Source organism: Bos indicus, chromosome 7 (assembly GCF_029378745.1).
Source record: "Bos indicus isolate NIAB-ARS_2022 breed Sahiwal x Tharparkar chromosome 7, NIAB-ARS_B.indTharparkar_mat_pri_1.0, whole genome shotgun sequence".
In the NCBI taxonomy this organism is placed as follows: Eukaryota; Metazoa; Chordata; class Mammalia; order Artiodactyla; family Bovidae; genus Bos; species Bos indicus.
In genome coordinates this window covers 68,898,646-68,919,182 of record NC_091766.1, presented here as the reverse complement: position 1 = coordinate 68,919,182, position 20,537 = coordinate 68,898,646, and the positions used below count along the sequence as shown (strand labels likewise).

The 20,537-nt window shown below is 47.8% G+C and overlaps 1 protein-coding gene across 4 annotated transcripts in view; it reads left to right on the top strand.

The window, feature by feature from the left end:
• ADAM19 (ADAM metallopeptidase domain 19) overlaps positions 1-20,140 on the top strand; it is a 91,903-nt gene extending 71,763 nt beyond the window's left edge. For 3 of the 4 annotated variants that reach the window (XM_019965310.2, XM_070793924.1, XM_070793925.1), the window contains 10 exons: positions 1,708-1,903; positions 3,134-3,242; positions 4,479-4,683; positions 5,655-5,732; positions 5,851-5,959; positions 6,986-7,130; positions 7,935-8,019; positions 8,311-8,535; positions 15,508-15,660; positions 16,606-20,140. In XM_019965310.2, the coding sequence (XP_019820869.2) occupies positions 1,708-1,903; positions 3,134-3,242; positions 4,479-4,683; positions 5,655-5,732; positions 5,851-5,959; positions 6,986-7,130; positions 7,935-8,019; positions 8,311-8,535; positions 15,508-15,660; positions 16,606-16,659 (1,359 nt within the window). In that variant the 3' untranslated portion in view covers positions 16,660-20,140. The remainder of the gene's footprint in view (positions 1-1,707; positions 1,904-3,133; positions 3,243-4,478; positions 4,684-5,654; positions 5,733-5,850; positions 5,960-6,985; positions 7,131-7,934; positions 8,020-8,310; positions 8,536-15,507; positions 15,661-16,605) is intronic. The other variant, XR_011567776.1, reaches the window with a different exon arrangement.
• Positions 20,141-20,537: the final 397 nt, after the last annotated feature.

Below are 20,537 nucleotides of genomic sequence, written 5' to 3'. Positions count from 1 at the left end.
CTGAATTGACATAAATCTAATTATAGTTTTTTTTTTAAATCACACTTAAAGCAAATAGTGTATTTCATTGCAAAAACATTAGTGTGTTTGATTATAAGGTATAATCCTAGGCCTTGATGCTGGGTTATGTAATATACATATGTCATGTGTATGTATATATAGAGAGATATACACATATACATATGTATGTACATCTGTGTAATGTCTGCTTTCTCAAATCTGTGAAGTCTGGGGCCCATCTGGTCCCAGGGTTTTAGATTGGATCGTGGACTGTGCTTCCACATACCACATGCTCAGGGCTCATTATGTTCCCCATACTGTTGAAGTGCTTTACTAGAACATTCTTTCTAGCATGACCTTCTAGCAATAACCACGAGAGGGTTATTGTCCTCATGCACGCATGAGAAAGTGCATCAACAGAGGTCTGCTGCCTAAGGCGCTGGGATTTGAACCCAGGCAGACTGGCTCCAGGGTTGGTGGGTCTTTTTCCCCTCCATCCTGCTGCTGGGTGGGGAGATGCATCTGAGGCCACCCTTGCTCTGAGACTGTCAGCAAGCTGCTCAGCTGGCCCGCTCCCACCTTCCTCCTGGGATCCCTCGTGGGTGGTGTGGAGTCACCCAGGAGTGTGGCGGGGTGCTATTCTCAGACATAGCTCTCTTTGCCTGTTCAGGGGAACTCCCATGCCGTCTGTATGATTTAAGACAGACCCGGCATCCCTCAGAGAGGCTGTGCTGTGTCAGGTCAGGATCTCAGGCTGAGGCCTGAGAATGAACGTAGAGAGCACTCGTCTCCGGGTCCCAGGATTTCAGCTTGGATCTTGGAAAGGCTTTCCCTGCAGAGAAGTGTGTGGGAAAAGATGAGCCCTGGAGTCTGAGATCTTCATTTCCAGCCCTGTGTGTGATTGGGGGCAGCTATTACCCATCCAAGCCTGAGTTCTCTATCTGTAAGATGGGAAGAGTACTAATAACACTGACCCCACCTAGGGAGGCTGGAAGACTCGAACAGAAACTCAGACTTACCAGTTGCCCAAGGTGTGCTATTTGATCAGGTTATTTCATCTGCAGAATGGGGCAAATAGCAGTACCTAGCTCATGGACATTGTGAGGATCTCATGAGATGAACATGTGCAACATACTTAGCCTGGAGCTTGACTCCGTAATTTGGGTGTATTATTGCCAGAGTGCTTGTGAATTCAAAGATGCATGAATGCTAGTTTGTGTGTGAGTGTATCTATACATATATACTAGTGGGCTTTGCTCTTCTGCCACTTACTAACCATGAAACTTTGGAGACATGCCTCAGATTTCCTCATCTATAAAACAGGGATAATTATATTACATAGGACTGTCATGAAGACTAAATGAAATATTATTTGTCCTGGGCATTTAAGTAGGAGCTCCATAAAGTAGCTGTTATTACTAAAGCACTTAGTGAACTGTAAATAGTTGCATAAATATTATTTCTTACCTGATCTTAAGACTGCTATGTAGAGTTAACATTTGTAAAACCACCTTGAAACTAAGTGTTAGATGTTTCATGTTAGATGATTTATGGTGGTTTAAGCTAATGAGGTCATGTAAAAAGTGCTCTGAAATAATGGTAAGGGATTTTCTGTTCCATGGGAGTGATGCTCATGAGCCCTTGCTGGGAGGATTGAGGACAGGTGGGAGATTGACTTTATCCCCCGCTTCTTGTTCCTCGGCTCAGCTGTTGGCCCCGGGCACGCTGTGCCGTGAACAGGCCCGGCAGTGCGACCTCCCGGAGTTCTGCACGGGCAAGTCCCCCCAGTGCCCCACCAACTTCTACCAGATGGACGGCACCCCTTGTGAGGACGGCCAGGCCTACTGCTACAATGGCATGTGCCTCACCTACCAGGAGCAGTGCCAGCAGCTGTGGGGCCCTGGTAAGGCGCTCCCCAGCGAGCGGACCACCCTCCTTCCACCCCGCTGCTTCCTACCCAGCCTCCCCCTTCAGACACTCTGGATTGCTTAGGATCAGGCTTTACAAGAGCATCTCCAGATATTACCTTTTTTTATCGCCTTGCCTCAAGGCGGACTTTCAGCAGGAGGCAGTAGACAGTATTCCTCCTAGTTCCTTGATGCTTTAAATTCTCACAGTGAGTGAATGGATAAGAATAATCCAACACAACAGGTGGACGATGGAGCTGTGAGCAAAGTATCAACCATGAGATGGGATTTTTTTCCCATATATCATATTGGAAAAGAGTGAAAAATTAATATGATAAGTTGGCATGATAATACTGTAACAAGAATAATAGTATAGTTGTGGAGAAAACCATATTATACATGTGGGGAAACAGATGTGTACAACCCCAATGGAAAGCAGTTTGGAGATACCAGAATTTTAAGTGTACCTGTCATTGGACCCATCCATACTACTGCTTAGGAATGTGTCCTATGTTTGTATTTGGCCAAGTAGATTTACAAGGATATTTATTACAGCACTGTTAGAGCAATAACAACCCATAAATACTTCAATAAATCCTATCAGTTAAGGTAAATCTCGTGCACCCAAATACATTGGGACTCCATAAGCTGAATAAAAGGACGCAGCTCTCTATGTACTAAGTAAAAAAAAAAAAATGTGAATAGACTATGTGGCCATTCCTTATTGGATAGATTATCTCTAGAAGATACACAAGAATTGTATCTAGAAGGTAGAGATAAAATTATCTTTAGAAAATACACTATTAATTGATTGCTTCTCCAGGTTTTAGGGATGTGGGAACTGGAATGGCTAAGTAGAAAAAACAGAAAAACGTATTTTATTCTTAAAAATCTTCTGCAGGTATCACCTTTATTAAAAAAAAAAAATAACAAACACCTGAAATGAGAAAGGGCTTCTTCATGAGAAAGAAGGCTTAGCACACAAACCTCCCATAGATATAAAACCTCAATAAAGTGTAAAGAACTGATATAAAACCTTTTTTTATGAGTAGGTCTTGAGAAGGTGGGGGTGGACCAACAGATAGGGATAAAGATAAGGCTGAATATTCCCTTCCATAAAACTTCCTTACTTCCTGATTTTGCCAGGGGCTAGCTCTGTCCTTTGGGGGCTTCTGACTTCTACTAAAGTTGGCTAGTGTGCTGATAAATGTTTCTTGCCCACCCAGGAGCCCGGCCTGCTCCTGATCTCTGCTTCGAGAAGGTGAATGTGGCAGGGGACACCTTTGGAAACTGTGGGAAGGACATGAATGGGAAACACAAGAAGTGCAACATGAGGTGATGACCATAAGGCAGACCCCATGAGATGAGGATGCCAAAGCAAGTCCTGCTCTTTCGTCACTCCCACCCACTCATCCGCTTGGCTGGCCCTAGAGTGGGCCCTTCAGTAATCTCTTCCAGGCCCTTTTGACAATGCACCATTCAGCCCTAAGGAAGTCAGAGGGAGGGTGTGGATGCAATGCTTCCTAGAAGGCTGGTCACATTTCCTTTTGGGACCTTCTTATACTAGGGCAGCCCATCAGCCCTCTTGGGTCATTTCCGCAGGGTACTAATTATACCCTCATCTGAATAGCCTGTCATTCACCCAGTCATTCATTCATTTCAACCATCCATCCACCTACCCACCCATCCACTATCTATTGTGGATTTACCATGTGCCAGACACTGGGCTGAGTACATGGAACTTAAGAGGATAGTGTAATAATGGAAACATGGTGGGAGCCACCCAACCCACCGTAGTGGGCTGAAGTGGTTTCCCAGAGGAAGTTATGCTTAAGCTGCGATCTGGAGAAAGTATCTATTTGAACAGGATGAGGAATGGTGCTGGTACATGGTAGAGTGTCCCAGGCAGAGAAATGAATAGAGAAAAGCTGGTGGTAGGAAGAATTGATAGCAACTTGATATAGTTAAAGTATAATGTTGGGGTGCAGCGGGGTGGGGGTACGGGGTGCGCTACTGAGAAATGAGCCTGGCTAGTTGAGCAGGGACCACATCATGAGAAACCTTGAGTATATGGCTAGGGGAGTTTGGACTTTGGCTTGAGAGCAGTTTGGAAATTAGGCCCTTGTAGGGCAAGTCTGGAGCAGGGAGACCAGTTTCCTGGTGTCCAGGTGAGAGAGGATGGTGGTGTGAACTTGGGTTGGTATATAGGATGGAGGAGGGAGGTCAGGGATGACACCAGGCTTCTTCTGGCTGCAACACCAGGGTGCTTGGGGGTACAAAGAGCATAAGGGGTTAGGTTGCTCAGGTCAGGCAGTTGTTCTTTCGGTAAAGGGGACTTCCCAAGGCCAGCCCTCTGGCTATATCTACTTGGGAATAAAGATATAGCATCCTATCCTTAGTCTAAGACCACACAGAGGAATTCTGGCTGAGTCCCTACAGCACACTCATTGCCTTTTGCCTCTCCCCCATACAAACCTGCTGTCCCAGTCGAGAAAGACTGAAGCTCTTTGGTGTCCCAGCTCTTCCCTGTCTCTGATTCCATCTCCTTCCCTCCTCCTCTCTTGGGCTCAGAGATGCCAAATGTGGCAAGATCCAGTGTCAGAGTTCCGAGGCCCGACCCCTGGAGTCTAATGCAGTGCCCATCGACACCGTCATCGTGATAAATGGAAGGCAGATCCGATGTCGGGGCACCCACGTCTATCGAGGTCCCGAGGAGGAGGGTGACATGCTGGACCCCGGCCTGGTGATGACCGGGACCAAGTGTGGCCATAACCACGTAAGTTCCTTCCTCCAGCCTCACTTAGCCTCTGGGTTGCAGAGGGTAGTGATTGAAGTGGGAGTCTGGGGGAGGATGCCTGGGTTCAAATCCCAGCTTCCCCAACCTCTTTAGCCCTGTGGCTTACATTCTTTATAGAGCATATTATTAAGAGCAAGACCCACCCCGTAGAATTGTCGTGTGGATTAAATGAGATAATCCCTGTAAACTGTTTAGAAGGATTGTCTATTATATCTCTTTTGTCCTCATCATTAATTATCATATGAATTATGAAATGGTCTAAACTAGGAGTCCGGGAAGCCTGGGCGGCTATCTGAGAGTTAACTCTGAGAGTAACACTGTAAAACACATCTGAAGCACTAGGTGTAGTACCGGCACAAAGTAAACAGCTATCACCATGGTCATTATTTTTAAGTATAATGTTTAAATTAGTACATATTAATATGCAATTAAGTAACATAGAACCAATAGTAATATAGAATGAAATCACACATATTTCTTATATGGGCTTCCCAGGTGTGGCACGGTGGTAAATAATCTGCTTGCCAGTGCCAGGAGATTCAGGAGACTCGGGTTCAATCCATGGGTCAGGGAAATCCCCTGGAGAAGGAAATGGTAACCAAGTCCAGTGTGCTTGCCTGGAGAATCCCATGGACAGACGAGCCTGGTGGGCTACAGTCCATGGAGTTGTAAAGAGTCGGACACAACTTAGCAACTGAGCACGCACACACATTATATTATTATATTTTCTTAGAATGTAATATTTGTTGTTTTCTCCCTCATCGCAAGAGAAATAGCAGAACTTAGTTAGTTGTCATCCTGTCCTTGAATTTTTAGGTTGTTTTTATCACTATAATAACCTGAAGCAGGCTGCCTTTTTGAGTCCCATATGTTCTGAAAGCAAAACCTCAGTCTCCTAATCGCCAACCAGTGTCCCTTCTGTTGTACTGACCGGTTTCTTCTCATTACAGATTTGCTTTGAGGGGCAGTGCAGGAACACCTCGTTCTTTGAAATGGAAGGCTGTGCGAAGAAGTGCAACGGCCACGGGGTACGTATGCTGGAGGTTCTGGGGCTCCTCTGCGATGATGTCCATAGGGGCAGGCACTGTGGGAAGCCAGAGCTCTCTAGGGTGCTGACATCTCTTCCCTGCCCTGCCCTTGCTCCAGGTCTGCAACAACAACCAGAACTGCCACTGCTTCCGGGGCTGGGCCCCACCCTTCTGCAACACGCCAGGCCAAGGGGGCAGCATCGACAGCGGGCCCATGCCTCCTGAGAGTGAGTGGCCGGCCTGCGTGGCTCCTGCCCACCTTTGTGAGGAGGGATGGATGGCATAATGCAGAGGAATAATAAGTCAGCACTGTCATCCTGATTTTTATAGATGAGGGAACAAGAGGGGCTGAGTGGGAGGAGTGGCCCAGGCTAGCAGCCTGGTGTGGGGTCCAGCTGGTTGCTCTTCCTCTGTCTCTGTCCCTTCTGTTGAGGAGCCTGTTCCTGCTTACAGAGAGATTAAGACAGACCACAGGTTATTGAATAATCCATTCTATCTGGGGGTCAGTGGTAGCAACTACCCCTTCTCAACCACTTAAAATTAATCATGGACCTAGGGCACATTATAGTGACTCAGATGCCCTTTGATGGACAAAGCTTAAAATGAGGAGCTGGAAATTCAGAAGTGTATTTCAGGGATTCTAGCTCTTTGGTTTCCAAACTTTAAAAAAATAATAGCAAAAATTTTTTTTTTTTTTGAGCAAAATCTTTCAAGGAAGAAACCTCTATATAAAGCAGTTAAAAGTAGTGTGTCACTGGTCTATATATATTTTGTACATTTAGATTTATAATTCATGAGAACATTGAGGCGAATTTGGTGAAACCAAATGTGAAATTGTGGATTATGCTTCTAATCTTAGATCAATCTATATGTCTCAGTGTTTTGTGGTTGCTTTGTGTCCAGGAAAATCATGATTTAGGCAGAAAACAAGTGGTAAATAATAATAGAGCTGGAATAATAGAGCTCCTTGCCTTATATGAAAAGGAATGCTTTTCAATTAAGCAGAAGTAGCTGGAGAAACTTTACTGTGAAGTCCCTGCCAAGCAAGTTGACCTGATTATTGAAGCTAGTAATATTAGTGACTTCCCAGTGGGACATAGTATGTGTTTTTTTGTTATAGTTTTTAAGTTAAAATAAGTAATACAAGGTAAATGAAAATCAAGGATCTGAAGAGTATCTGGAACATATTATTTGAAATCCACTACTGAAGCCAACTGCTTCTAAATCTGCCGCTTGGGTTCTGTTTCTGGAAGGCGCTGGTCCTGTGGTCGCCGGAGTGTTTTCAGCCATCTTTGTGCTGGTGGCCCTGATCATGATGTATCGCTGCTGTAAACAGAACAACAAACTGGGCTACCTCAAGTCCTTAGCCCTCCCTTCCAAGCTGAGGCAACAGTTCAGGTATGACGGGGTGCCGTGAAGGATTTGAGGTCTACTTGGGGGTCACAGCTTTCTGAAAGCAGTGCCTGGTTTTAGAAGAAGAAGGTGGTGGTGGTGGGTCTCATTTAGTTGGAAGGCAGATGCCCAGTGCACGTCACCCTCTCCCCTTCTGCTACGATCCATGACCACGGCAAACATTACTACTTGATTTTTATTGTAAGCAAGCTTGATTGAGCCTGGTCATCACTTCAGAAGCCTTCTCAGCAGAATGCCCCCAACCAATTCAAGCTGGAATGTGAAATGAAGTCTATCCTGTATCTAATGGATTTCCTCCGCATCTTAGAGCTCAGAAAGTGAGGCAATAGAGGAAAACTATCTCAAGTCAGTCTACAGAGAGTAATTTTTGTCCTAAGTAATTCATTCCTGTGGGTATTGAAGATGTATAGTCTCCAAGTCCTCTGTTATAAATCATAATTTTCCCAGAGGAGATTTTTAAATCCCAGGTCCTCCTGGAATGATGCCTGAGGGAGATTGGTTGATGGCTGGTAACATCCTTGTCTTCTTGGGGGAGAAAGGTCTTAAAAAGGGTGACGAAAAGATACTGAGGCACACTGTGCTGTATATGAGGCCAACTCTCTTTCCTTGGGAGTTTTCCACTGGCCACCGTCTCCGTGCCGAGGGAGCTGGGCTTCAGGAGGGCCAATCCCACTTCCGCTAGAGCAGATTCAGGGATGACTGAGCTGCTGGCTGGCCACACCTGGGTCAGAGCGAACTCAGGCAGTAACCTTCAATGAACAACCTGTGCTTCTCCTTCCTTGTTACTAGTTGTCCCTTCAGGGTGTCTCAGAACAGTGGAACAGGCCACGCCAACCCAACGTTCAAGTTGCAGACACCCCAGGGCAGGCGAAAGGTAAGAGCTTTGCACCATGAACATTGCTACTTTGACCTTCTCTCTTAGGACTGTGCTAGATTTTCCCATAAGCACCTTTGTGGGCCCCTTGGGATTCGTAATAAACGATACTTTCTTGGCCTGAGAGATGGTCAGCTGGTTCTACCATCCCCTCATGACTTTAAAAGTTGCATTTGACCTCTGGGATCCGAGGTCTTTGTTCGTGCCAATGGGACACCCAAGGCCACCCTCAAGTTTTTAAGTGCATTAAGGGTTCCTGTATCTCAGACGTTCCTCGTCTTATGCATACAGGTGACCAACACTCCTGAAACCCTGCGGAAGCCCTCCCAGCCTCCTCCCCGGCCCCCTCCAGACTACCTGCATAGCGTGTCACCACCTGCGCCATCGCCAGCACACCTCAGCAAGGCTGCTAGAAACTCCCCAGGGCCCAGACCATCAGTAGAGAGGAAAGAATCATCCAGGGGACCACCCCCAAGCCGGCCAGTGCCCCCCGCCCCTAAGTGCGTCCTCTCCCAGGTAAGTGGCTTCTCAGCAACCCTGGATCAGGAGCATCACTTGTCAGGCCATCAGCCATGAGGAATGAGGAATGATGGAGGCTGGGAAGAGAGAGCTTGCTGAGTCCTGGGCTGGCTGCCCTTGCTGCATTCTGGTCCATACTGGGCACACAGAATGTGAGGTGACGAGATGGGGAAATATGCTACAGAGCACTTCCGCCCTGGCTGGCGTCTTCCTGACAAGCCGGCGCCCATCTTCCACCCGAAATGTGCATGTTCAGTCAGTGTTTCAGTTCCCCGTGGTCTTTTCCTCTCTGCTGGGCCTTTACAAATGCTGTTTCCTCTGCCACATACACTTTCTTCCCTTTGCACCAACATCTCGTGTTCATTCTTAGGTCTCCTGTTAAATGCTGCTTCCTCCAAAAAGCCTTCTCTGACCCCCAAGCCCAAGTTTGGTGTCCCTGCATTTCTCTCATCATAGTACTTATTCCACCATGTTGTGCCAATCAGTACCTTGCACTAGTCGGGAGGTCTTCCTGAGGGATGTAGGGTGATGCTTTGCTCATCTGGGGGGCAGGTCAAGGGGCCCGGCCTCTGGGAGGGGTGGGCAGGGTCTGGGCTATCCCCGAATCACCGGTGTTCTTTAGAAGCAGAGCCATCCTGCCCGACAGTCTGTTTACCCGGCGTGTCTGTGCTCTGCTGGCTCCAGCTGTACCTTCCGGCAGGAGTTCCTACAGCACAGACACAGATGTTGGGTGGTGGCCAGGCGTGGTGCCTTCCGGAACCACCTGTGTTTTACCCTCAGTTGGGGTAGGGGACTTGCCCATTTTCCTCCTGGGACTGTTGTTCTTGGGCATGGTCCAGGGGGCCCAGGCTGTCCCTGCCCCTAAGGACTGTTGGCTCTAGGTCCTGGGGTCTCTGGGACGTGGCAGTGTCATGGTTCAGCAGAGCCAGGAGCAACAGGTTTGGTTCTCTGATGATGCAAAGCTGCTGCAGTGCGTGCTCCAGTGCTCAGTCATGTTCGACTCTGTGACCCCGTGGACTATAATCCATCAGGCTCCTCCGTCCATGGAATTTCCTAGGCAAGAACACTGGATCGGGTTGCCATTTCCTTCTCCAGGGGGATCTTCCCAGCTCAGGGATCAAACCTGCATCTCCTGAGTTTGGCAGGCAGATTCTTTACTCCTGCGCCACCTGGGAAGCCCTGCAAAACTGCTGCTCTCCTGTTTTCCTCATCTGGGGCAGGAGTGGGATAGAAAATTGCATACAGAAAGAGAAAAGAAAGACTGACAGGGAGAGAAGAGGCAAGAGAGAGGAGAGCAGAGGACAGGGAGAATGTTAGGCTCCTTGGGCAACTGTAACTGACACCACAGTCTGGGGGTGGGGTGGTGCCGAAACCACAGAGAAACTACTTACTTCCTGACGGTTTTGGAGGCTGGAAGTCCAGCAGGTTTGTTTTTTCTGCGGCAGCTCGCCTTGACTTGCAGGTGACTGCATTCTCCTGTGTCCTCGTGTGGTCTTTCCTTTGTGCGTGTGTGCCCCGACGTCTCTGTGTGTCCACAGGGACAGTCAGATTGGATTAGGGCCCACTCTAACGGCCTCATTTCAACATAATCACCTCTTTAAAGGCCATGTCTCCAGATACACTCACATTCTGAGACACTGGGGTTTAGAGTGGCCACATGTGAGTTTTGAAGGCCACAGAAGGAGAGAAAAAGGGAATAAGGGGGGAGAAAGCAACCGTGCGCAGACGAGGGTGTGAGGGGGGAACAGAGGAGGAGGGAGGGAGGGAGCAGTCCATGAGACCAGTGTTCCAGAAAATCTTGCACTGCAGGCTTGTTGAATGGAGATGGCTTCAGCCTGAGCCCAAGGTGCTGAGCAATAGGTTGGGGGAGGGGCTGGGTAGTGGACTCCAGCTGCATTGCCCTGGAGGCTGCTGGCAGGAATCCAGAGCCCAGAAGGCCCCTCCACCAGTGGCAAGTACCCCAAAATATACACCCCAAGCATGGCTTCAGGCCCAAACAGGGATTTCTCAACAGTGCTGAGGGCAGGCGGCAGGGATTCAGTCTGGGCAGACGCCCTTCCTGGGACCCATCTGAGTACTGAGTCTCTGCTGCCCTCAGTTTCTGTTTGGGGGAGCTGTCTCACAGGGTTGAAGGGGCCAGGCCAAGGGGGCAGTTTGTAAGTAGAGTAGCCAGGACTTGCACCTAGGGCTGACTCCAGACCCTCCGCCACCCTGTGTGTCAGGCCCTGGGTCGGCTCTGGGGGCATCCACACTCTCAGGTCTCAGCTCCACAACCTCCTAGCCTGGTGACTGGACCACTCTTGAGAGGTGGTAGGCAAAGCTTTGTAACCTCTTCTGCTCTCTCTGCACATGTGTGTGAACTTTTGCTTTGTACCTGGCACTGGTGAGCAAAGCAGAAGCCATTTCTGCCTCCTGGAGCTCACAGCCTGCTGGGGAAGACACTGGTATGTGTGTAGTTACAGAAGTGGTAAGTGCTATGAAGGAGAGGTTCAGCTTGCTTACAAAGAGAGTTATCGGGGACTTGATCTAGTCTGGAAATCTGGGAAAGCGTCCCTGAGGAGGTGACATTGGAGCTGAAACCTGAGGGGTGAGCAGGAGTTAGCAGGCTGTGAGGGGCAGGAGAGGTTCTTGGACCAGGGACCTGTTGGTGGGGAAGCTTTGTGATGAAGAGAGCCCCCAGATGGAAGGAGCTTTAGAGCCCCTTTGCCTGGGGCCCAAGGAGCTATGATAAGAAGCTGGAGAGCCAGGAGAGGCCAGACTGTGCCATGGGCCTGGATTACAAATTGGATTTGCATTCAGTGGGAACAGGGGGGCAGTGGTGGGATGTGGGTGATGTGATCAGATTTGGTTTGGGATCTCTGTTTGTGCTACATTTAGGGAAGAGGGAGACACAGTGCCTAAGAGAGGGCCCAGAGATGTTTCTGGGGCTATTAATCTTCCTTTTTTTTTTTTTTAAACCTGGGTGAGGATTACGTTAGTGTGTTCATTCTGATAATTCATTTGGTTGTATATTTATGACTAATGTTTTTTATGTATATTACACTTTAATTAAAAAGTCATTTTAAAAAATGAAAGGCCTACTATGGTGGCATTTGATCAGAGGGGGATGAGGCTGAATGCACAGACATTATCAGTTACAAGGTTTAAACTGTGTCTGGGGGAGAGGCGATGGTAGCATTGACAGGGTGAAGCCCATGAGGGGTGTATAGAAAAGAAAATAGACAGGACTTGGGGAACAGTTACTGCTGAGGGTTGGGAGGGGATGATCCCCGCCTGCACAGCTGCCCAGTGTCTGGTTTGGTTTGTGCAGCTTGACTGACAGGGGTGCTGCTGCTGAGGATGGGAGCATAGGGCCAGAGCAGTTCAGGGACTGTTTCCACCCCAGAAAAAGTGTTGGGTGAGGCCTCCGGTAGAGCCGAGCTGGGTTGAAGCAGACGTGGCCAGTGGCACAACCCTGCTCGGGGATGCCCAGTGTTGCCATGCTGATGAGGTTCCTGCCCAGATCACCTCTGTTAGCATGCATGCACGCGCGCACACACACACATACACACAAACACACACAAAGTGTTCATTCTGCACAGCAAGCAGCCAAGAGAGCACAGCATTTCCCCACTGCATCCTGACATCTGCACCCAGCTGTTGCTTCCGCCAGAATGTCTCTGTCCTGGCCTCCAGGAGCCACTCTGGTTTGGCAGCTGTCTGGCCTGGAAGGGTGTGGGATCTCTGGGTCCTTAGGGGAAGGAATGGAGCGGGTCAGCGTGATTTTTTGGTCCCAAGAATCTGCTGCTTTTACTCATTTCTGCTCCCAGTTTTCTGCTGACTGAAAAGCTTCTTGCAGAAAATCTCTGATTTACTCCCACCCTCTCCCCATGCTTGCCATTTAGCCATTTTTATGCTTGCTCATGACCTCCACAAGAAGGGGAACCATCCAGGTCAGCAGGCCCTGAAACCCTCACTTGTGGAATCAGCTTCTCTTGTACCAGCCTGGGGATCTGTGGGTGGTGGCATGGTCCAGTCTTTGCCCCTTAAAATTTGTTTTTTGATCACAGAAGAAATACAGTTATTTAAACTTTTCTGACTAGTGCAGAGTTTTATTTTTTTCAACTAACTGAGTGACTGAACTGAACTGAAATGGATGTTGAGTGCTCACTGTATATGAGTCCCTGTTCAGGAAGCTTGAGCTGTATCCCTGAATCGGACAGAAAAGGACCTCTGGTCCTCTTTCTGGTCTATTGGGGAACAGAGAGAGAAAATAAAAAATAAGGGAGTATACAGTGGTGGAATGGGGTGATATATACCAAGAAAGAAAAAGTAGATTAGGATAAAGGGGTCTGGGAATGCTGAATGAGGGGGTGCTGCAGGTTTTTCAATCTTATTCCCTTTTATTTTTATTATCTAAAAAAAATTTGGCTGCCCCATGGGGCATGTCGTTCCCCAACCAGCAACTGAGCCTGCACTCCCTGCAGTGGAAGCACAGAGTCTTAACCACTGAACATCCCAGCTGTTGTAGTTTGAGTCTTTAGACTTTTCTATATATAGTATCATGTCATCTGCATATAATGACCACTTTACCTCTTCTTTTCCAATTGGATACCTTGTATTTCTTTTTCTGATCTTGACTACTGTGGCTAGGACTTCCAATGCTATGTTGAATACAAGTGGTGAGGGTGGGCATCCTTGTTCGGGATTGTAGTTGGGAAGGCTTTCAGCTTTTCACTGTCAAGTATTATGTTGGCTGTGGGTTTGTCATAAATACCTTTTATTATGCTGAGATATGTTCCCTCTATACCCACTTTGATGAGTTTCTGTTATGAATGAGTGTTGAATTTTATCAAATGCTTTTTCTTCATCTATTGAGACAGTCAATGGTTTTTGTCTTTTCTTGATGTGGTGTATCACATTAATTGATTTGCATATGTTGAACTCTTGTTGTGACCCTGGGATGAATTCGGTTTGGTCATGATGTATGATCTTTTTTATGTGTTGGATTCAGTCTGTTAATATTTTGTTAAGGGCTCTTGCATCTACATTCATCAAAGATATTGGCCTGTAATTTCCTTTTTTGATGATTTTTGTCTGGTGTTGCTATCAGAGTGATGGTGGCTTCATAGAATGACTTAGGGAGTGTTCTCTTCTCTTTAATCTTCTGGAGTTGTTTGAGAAGGATTTGTGTAAGTTCTTTGTATGTTTGGTAGAATTCTCCAGTAAAGCCACTGGTCCTAGACTTTTGTTTGCAGGGAGTTGTTTTTTTTATTATAGGTTGTGTCACACTTCTAGTAATTAATCTGTTCAAAGTATCTAGTTCTTCCTGATTCAGTTTTGGAGGGCTGTATGTTTCTAGAAACTTGTTCATTTCTTCTAGGTTGTCCAATTTATTGGTATAAAATTGTTCAGAGTTTTCTCTTATGATTTTTTTTTTTTGTATTTCTTCAGTGTCTGTGGTTGTTTCTCCTCTTTCATTTCTTGTTTTATTTGGGTCCTCTGTCTTTTCTTCTTGGTGAGTCTGACCAGAGGTTTATTGATTTTGTTTATCCTTTCAGAAAACCAGCTCTTGGTTTTATTGATTGTTTTCTATTGTTTTTTAATCTCTGTTATTTGTTTCCTCTCCGATCTTTATTATTTCCTTCCATAAATTGACTTTAAGTTTTGTTTGTTTTGTTTGTTTAAACCAAACTGCTTTTTCTAATTCTTTTAGATGGTAGGCTAGGTTGTTTGAGAGTTTTCTTGTTTTCTGAGGATGGCCTGTATCACTATGAACTTCTCTCTTAGGACTGCTTTTGCTGCATCCCGTAGATTGTGTATGGTTGTGTTTTGCAGAGTGTTATAATTTTAAATAAGGCCGTTGCTACTGCTGTTGCTAAGTCGCTTCAGTCGTGTCCGACTCTGTTCGACCCCATAGACGGCGGCCCACCAGGCTCCCCCGTCCCTGGGATTCTCCATGCAAGAACACTGGAGTGGGTTGCCATTTCCTTCTCCAATGCATGAAAGGGAAAAGTGAAAGTGAAGTCGCTCAGTCGTGTCCGACTCTCCGAGACCCCATGGTCTGCAGCCCACCAGGCTCCTCCGTCCATGGGATTCTCCAGGCAAGAGTACTGGAGTGGGGTGCCATTGCCTTCTCCAAAATAAGGCCATTAGGGAAGGCCTTATTGAGAAGGTAGTAAAACATGAAGGTAATGTGAAAGTACAAAGGACAGAATTGTGCCACCCACAGACAACCAATATGGAAAATATGATTTCTTCTTTTTAAAAATTTTCTTTGCACAGGTAATATACATATGTATACTCTTGTTAAAAAAAAATTGAATGTTCACTTGGATGACCCCTCTCACCATGCACAGCCCACTCTTAACCTCTGACCTGTTACCAGTTTGGTCTTCATCCTTTCTGACTCCCCCTGTACCTTTGGATTTACATTGGTAGGGGACTGAGGGGGGTGACTTGTTCCTCTAAACTACCCTCTGCAGCTTGTACCACCTTGCCGTTCCTCTTGGTCATCTTTCCACCTCAGCACTTATCAGCCTACTTCATTCCTTTAAAATGCCATGTCATATGTCACTGTGTAATTTTAGTAATTTGTTGATGAAAATTTTAATTATTTCTAATTTCTTTTGCTGTCATAAACAGTGCTTCGAGGAACATCCTTGCAGTTTCATTTCTGTGGCCCTGTGCAAATAGTTCTCTAAAATGGGTAACAGGAAGTGGAATCATGTATTTAGGTCAGAGAATGATCACTTCTAAATTGAGTATGATTTCTGATTTTAATAGATACTGCCAACTTGCTCTCCAAAAAGGCTTTTTTTCCTGAGCAGGTAAACATGTACGCACACAATCTGTTTTTATAAATGGGACCATTCTTTTTAAATGGTATATCCCTCTTCTCATCTGCTTTTGGCCTGTAACATACTGAGGACGTTTTCTCTTGAACAGGCGCTTCTGGCCTTTGAATGAGGCTTGTGGCTTTCTCCACAGGATGTCTCCAGGCCTCGGCCGCCGCAGAAGGCGCTCCCGGCTAACCCAGTGCCAGGCCGCAAGAACCTCCCTAGGCCGAGCGGCGCCTCCATCCTGCGGCCCCCTCCCTCCGGCCCTCCTCAGACCCGGCCCCTGGTGGCACCTGCCCCAAAGGTGAGTCTTCAGAAACCCTTGAGGTAAAAGCTGAGAGCAGAGGGATCCAGGGGGCAAAAATACGGCTGAGAAAACAGACCAGTTCATGCTTCTTGGGTAAGGCTGAACTTCCAGAACAAAAGCCAAGGACAAAAAGCTTAGCCTAAATGACTGTCCCTTAAATTGGTGATATCACCCCCTAGTGATAGAGGTGTTTTAGTTCCACATGAAAGCTGATGTTAAGGAGGCTGAGCTCTGGTACCTTCAGACTAGCTCTGCAGCTGATGAGCTGAGTGGCCCTGAGCAAGTCACTCTTGAGTCTCCGATGCCTTATCTTTTTTGTTGTTTGTTTGTTTTTATTTGTTTTTATTTTTTTAATTTTTTTAAAATTTTATTTTATTTTTAAACTTTATATAATTGTATTAGTTTTGCCAAGTCTCCAATGCCTTATCTTGAAAGAGGTTTTAGGAAGCAGCAGTAGACAACCCCCACCCCCACCCCCACCCCAGGTTGCTGTGAAGGTCAAGGCAGTTAATTGTCATTAACTGCCAGCCTTTGGTAGGCTGTGCACAATGGCCTTTCCTAATATATCTTCCTTGAAGCTGACGTATTCTGTGTGGCCAGTCCTGGGGTCGGGGCAGACAGGAGACAGTGAGGAAGCTGGCTGACTGCCCTGTGTTCCCACGAGGTCCTGCAAACTCTGCAGACTGAGGCACAGCTTTGTTGAGAGGGAGGAGTAGGGATAGCTGATCAGCTGGGGTCAGGAGCGGGGTGGGGGGCGCCACGATGCCTCTCACTGGAGAGCTGATGGACAAGAAGACACGTGGATAGACTTCTGTAGAAACCGTCTTTCCCAGCTGTCTGTCTCGTCTGCTCACCTGACACAAGCAAGAGGACAGTGCCCCATGATTCCATTAATCCGCACGGATCTGACGTTTCTCTCCCTCCTCTCTTGTTTTCCCTCAGTTTCCTGAATACAGATCACAGAGGGCTGTGGGGATGACTAGCTCGAAAATCTAGACTCGTCTAAAGGGGCTTCTCCCTTCCCTTGAGGACTTTGAATACCACGGAGGAGCCGTTAGCCATGGGCTCTGGAAAAAGCATGTCTGGCCGCCTCCGAGCTCCTCCTCCCCAGCTCCCCTCCTCCTGTAACCAGCGCATCTCTGAAAATCTCCTTCTCGACTCAGTGCCTCCTCGGCCTCCTCAGGGGCCCAGAGTGACTACTACCCCATGGCATCCAAGTGTTGTTTTGTGCAATATCCAGCCCCAGGTAGGAACAGGAAAGCAGAGGAGGACGAATGGCTGCTTCTCCCCCATCCACCCTCCAGCTGGGCCGTCCCCCAAGAGGTGCCAGTCCATCTGGTGCCAGTGGTCCGAGCTGGAGCCCAGCTGGGAAGCTGGTTTCGACCTTCAAGCCAGGACTCAGCTTGGAGAAGCCATCCATCCACATCTGGGTACACGTGAGAGCTTTCTATTGCTTCTGTCTTCCTCCATGGTTCCAGGCTGGCTGGAGGTGGGCACTTAGCCTCCCTTTTAGCTCTGGGATCGAGGGGTCCCTCCCACTGCCCAGGGCTTGGTCAAGGTCATAACTCCTGGCTCAGTGGTCACATGTGAACAAATCAAGTCTTCTCCTTACCACCCCCCACCACCCCCAAACCCCTACCTACCCATATTCCCACGGGTCACTCTGACTCAGACAGGTACTATTTGTAGGCGTTTAGACAGCAGGGGGAGCATAGCCTGGGCCCCTCTGAGCCGTCAAGCCAAAGGTCGCCATCTGCTTGCCATGATTCTTGCTTGCTCTGTTTTCTCTTTTCTGCACTTCGCAAGTGCCTCGTGCTTTTGATTTCTTTCCCTGCTTGGACCTGCCCAATGTGTGGTCCTGTGGAATGCGATTCCCCAGCAGTCCCGACTTCCTGGGACCTGGTGCTGTGACTTGCAGGTCAGAGTTCTGCCTGACGGTTGGCCCCAGGATTTCCTGGTTTCTCGAGAGTGATGACTGGCATGGCCTTGGGCCATGGCTGTGAGCACCTAGCTTTACTGTCCATGGTTTTGTGACCTCAGCAGAGTGCAGGTCTTCCTCTCCCTGCCCTGAATCTGAGCATGGTCTTCAGGGATGGCGGCAGGTGTAGGGAAGGGAGCGGATGTCCTGGGAACCCCATCTATCCCCAGGCTGATCAGCGACGAGATAGGACTGTTGTCCTTTGAGCAGAGAGCATACCTGTAGAGCTCCCTAGAGAAGCAGCCTTGATGGAGTCTGTGCTGGGACCAGCGAGATGATTCCTTATCCACTTCCTTGTGCTCTTTCCTCTGGTCCTGTCCTCCCCACAGGGAGCGGGGCTGTGCGGTGCTCTGCAGGCTGGGACAATTGTCAGAGTCACCGGCGAGGTTCTCTGGGACTGTCTCCCACCCCAGAAAGGTGCTGGGCATCTGGGGGCTGCCCACCTCCTGCAATGAACAGATGTTTGCTCTTGAAAACCTCAGTTCAAGGAAGAGGCTTGAGTTCTCACCCCAACCACTAGCCCAGGGCCCCATTCTAGCTCTCCATACACAATGGGTGCTTAATCGATGTTCTGGGTTTGGAGACAAGTGGGAGATTTGGGCTGTGCACCTGGTGGACTCTTGGGGTACATTTAGAAAGAGCTCAGGAAATGAAGTTCTCCTCCCTCAGGTAGTTAGGTAGTTGTGATGTTGGTGATATTCACACCTCTGTCTTGCTGACAAGGGTCCTGGTTGCGCCCCACACCCAATGTCCATCATCCTCACTTCCTGGTGGGGTCAGGGGACAGCCTTCCATTTAAGCATGCTACTCTAGATGCCCCAGGCCTCACGGCTGGGTCCCAGAAAATGAAAGGCTAAAACACTTCCCCCACCAAAATCACCCTTAAGCCCAACCCCATGCCTCACCAATGATCCTGTGGTTCCGTCCAGCTTTCCTCCCCCACATCAGGAGGTGGAAGGCTGTGAGGTGTGAGCCTCTTGAATCTGAAATCCACCCTCCCTGGAACCAAACCGGAAAGAGACCTGGGTTGTTGCTTTCTTGTGTGTTGTTTTCCATTATTTTAGTACCACCTCCACGTGATAAAAATTGTACTGTGAACTGGAAGATGGTCGAATTTTTAAAATCTGGTAAGACTTTTGGCAACCTGTTCTATTTACTGTTTCTCTCCTGGTTCTGTTCAGGGAGGCAGGAGGCACCATTCTGGAAGGCCAGGGAGGCTGCCCGGGGGGACAAGACTGGCTACTGTGGCCCGCTTTTCCCCTCCTGTGTCCATGTGCTGCTTTGAGGTGATGAAACCCAGTATGGATTTAGGGAAGGAAGGACTTTACTCACAGGGATTACTGCAAGACTGGGGAAGGGAATGTTGAGTCAGGGGCACCAGGCAGTTGCTTTAGGAGACTGCTTGGATGAGCTGAGTGGCTGCAAGATCTGTAAAGCATCTCACAGCTCAGAAGGAAGAGGCCTTTTATAGGAAGGAGTGAGCATGGCTGGAAAGAACCACATTCAGGGACACACTTTGTGGTCAGCCTTTGGGGGAGGGGCTGATGCCGGCTCTGGCCAAGGGCAAGTCCATGCTCAGGGTCTGATGGGGAGGAAAGGAGCTTAACTGAGGCTTGGTGGAGTGACTTAACCAGCCTTCTGTTCAGATGGAGACTATGTAAATCTTTTTAGAAGCTAACTTAGCCTCCTACCAGTTTTTCAACCCTAGACTTGTTTTCCTTAAGAGCCTGGAAGGCATCTCTGAAATGTAAACCTCAAGGGATCTCAAGGGAGCTTGCACTGGCTCTCCTTGTCTCGGTGGGTTTTAGCCCAGGCACTGGGCTCCAGTGGTAACTGCCTGCTTACCTTCGGTTCTTTTTAGCCTTGCTTACTTCTCCCTGTAGAAGAAAAGCTCCTTTCTGTCCCAGCTCTGAGAGCCTTGCAGATCTTATAGTGTCTCGTTGTAGATCTTACAGTGATGTCATAGCCCCATCCACTATGGCCATGACCCCTCTCCATCTCTTGCTGTAATCCTTTAGAACAAAGCCTCCTCTTACCCATGTCAGAATTTGTTTTTGGTTTTTGTTTTTTGGCTGGGGGTATAGAAGATTCTCATGTTTTAAATTGGAGACTGGTTTTAAAGTCAGAGATTGCATTAAATGTATGTACAACAGCTCTGCAGGACACCCAAGAAAATCAAGACTATGCCAACTGGAATGGTGCCCCACCCCTCCCTAGGGAACCTGGTAAAGGAGAGGATCTGTAGAATCCACACCAAGTGCCCCCAGAGCCACCCACCCTCTCTCACCACCCACTGTGTGTACGTACGTATGTGTCTGGGATCCAGGGCAATGTGAATTTTCTTTTTATTTGGGAGATTGTTCACGGAAAACAGATCCTCTTTTCTCTCATTCACCTATTAATTGTTTACAATATTTGTATATCTATGCAAAATACTTGAAGGGGCTATGGTGCCTTTTTTCCTTGTTTGTATTTAATTAAATTGTCATTTGAAATGTTGGCTGGTTTGACAGCTCGTTTGTTTGTTTTCATGTTGTATTGGCTAGCCTGGATACGATCCATCCCTGAGGATTCCTCAGAAGAGTTCCCACAGGGACCATCCACCCAGCTTGTCAGACCACCATGGAAGAACCTGAGCCACAGAGAAGCCTGGGGTCTTTGCTTGTCTTGGCACCTGGACAAAAGCTGGTCTAGTTTAAATAGGTCTGGGGTCACTCGGGACATGAGTGATACAGACCTACCTTGAGGATTTGTGAGGGCTTAAAGTATTCATGGGAGGCTCTTAGCATTGTGATTGGTTCCTCTTAAGGGCTCAGACATTAACAAGGGATGGTAAAAACAAACCAACAAAAAAACAAGGGATGTGCAAAGTCTTTAGCGGACTGTATTCCCCAGA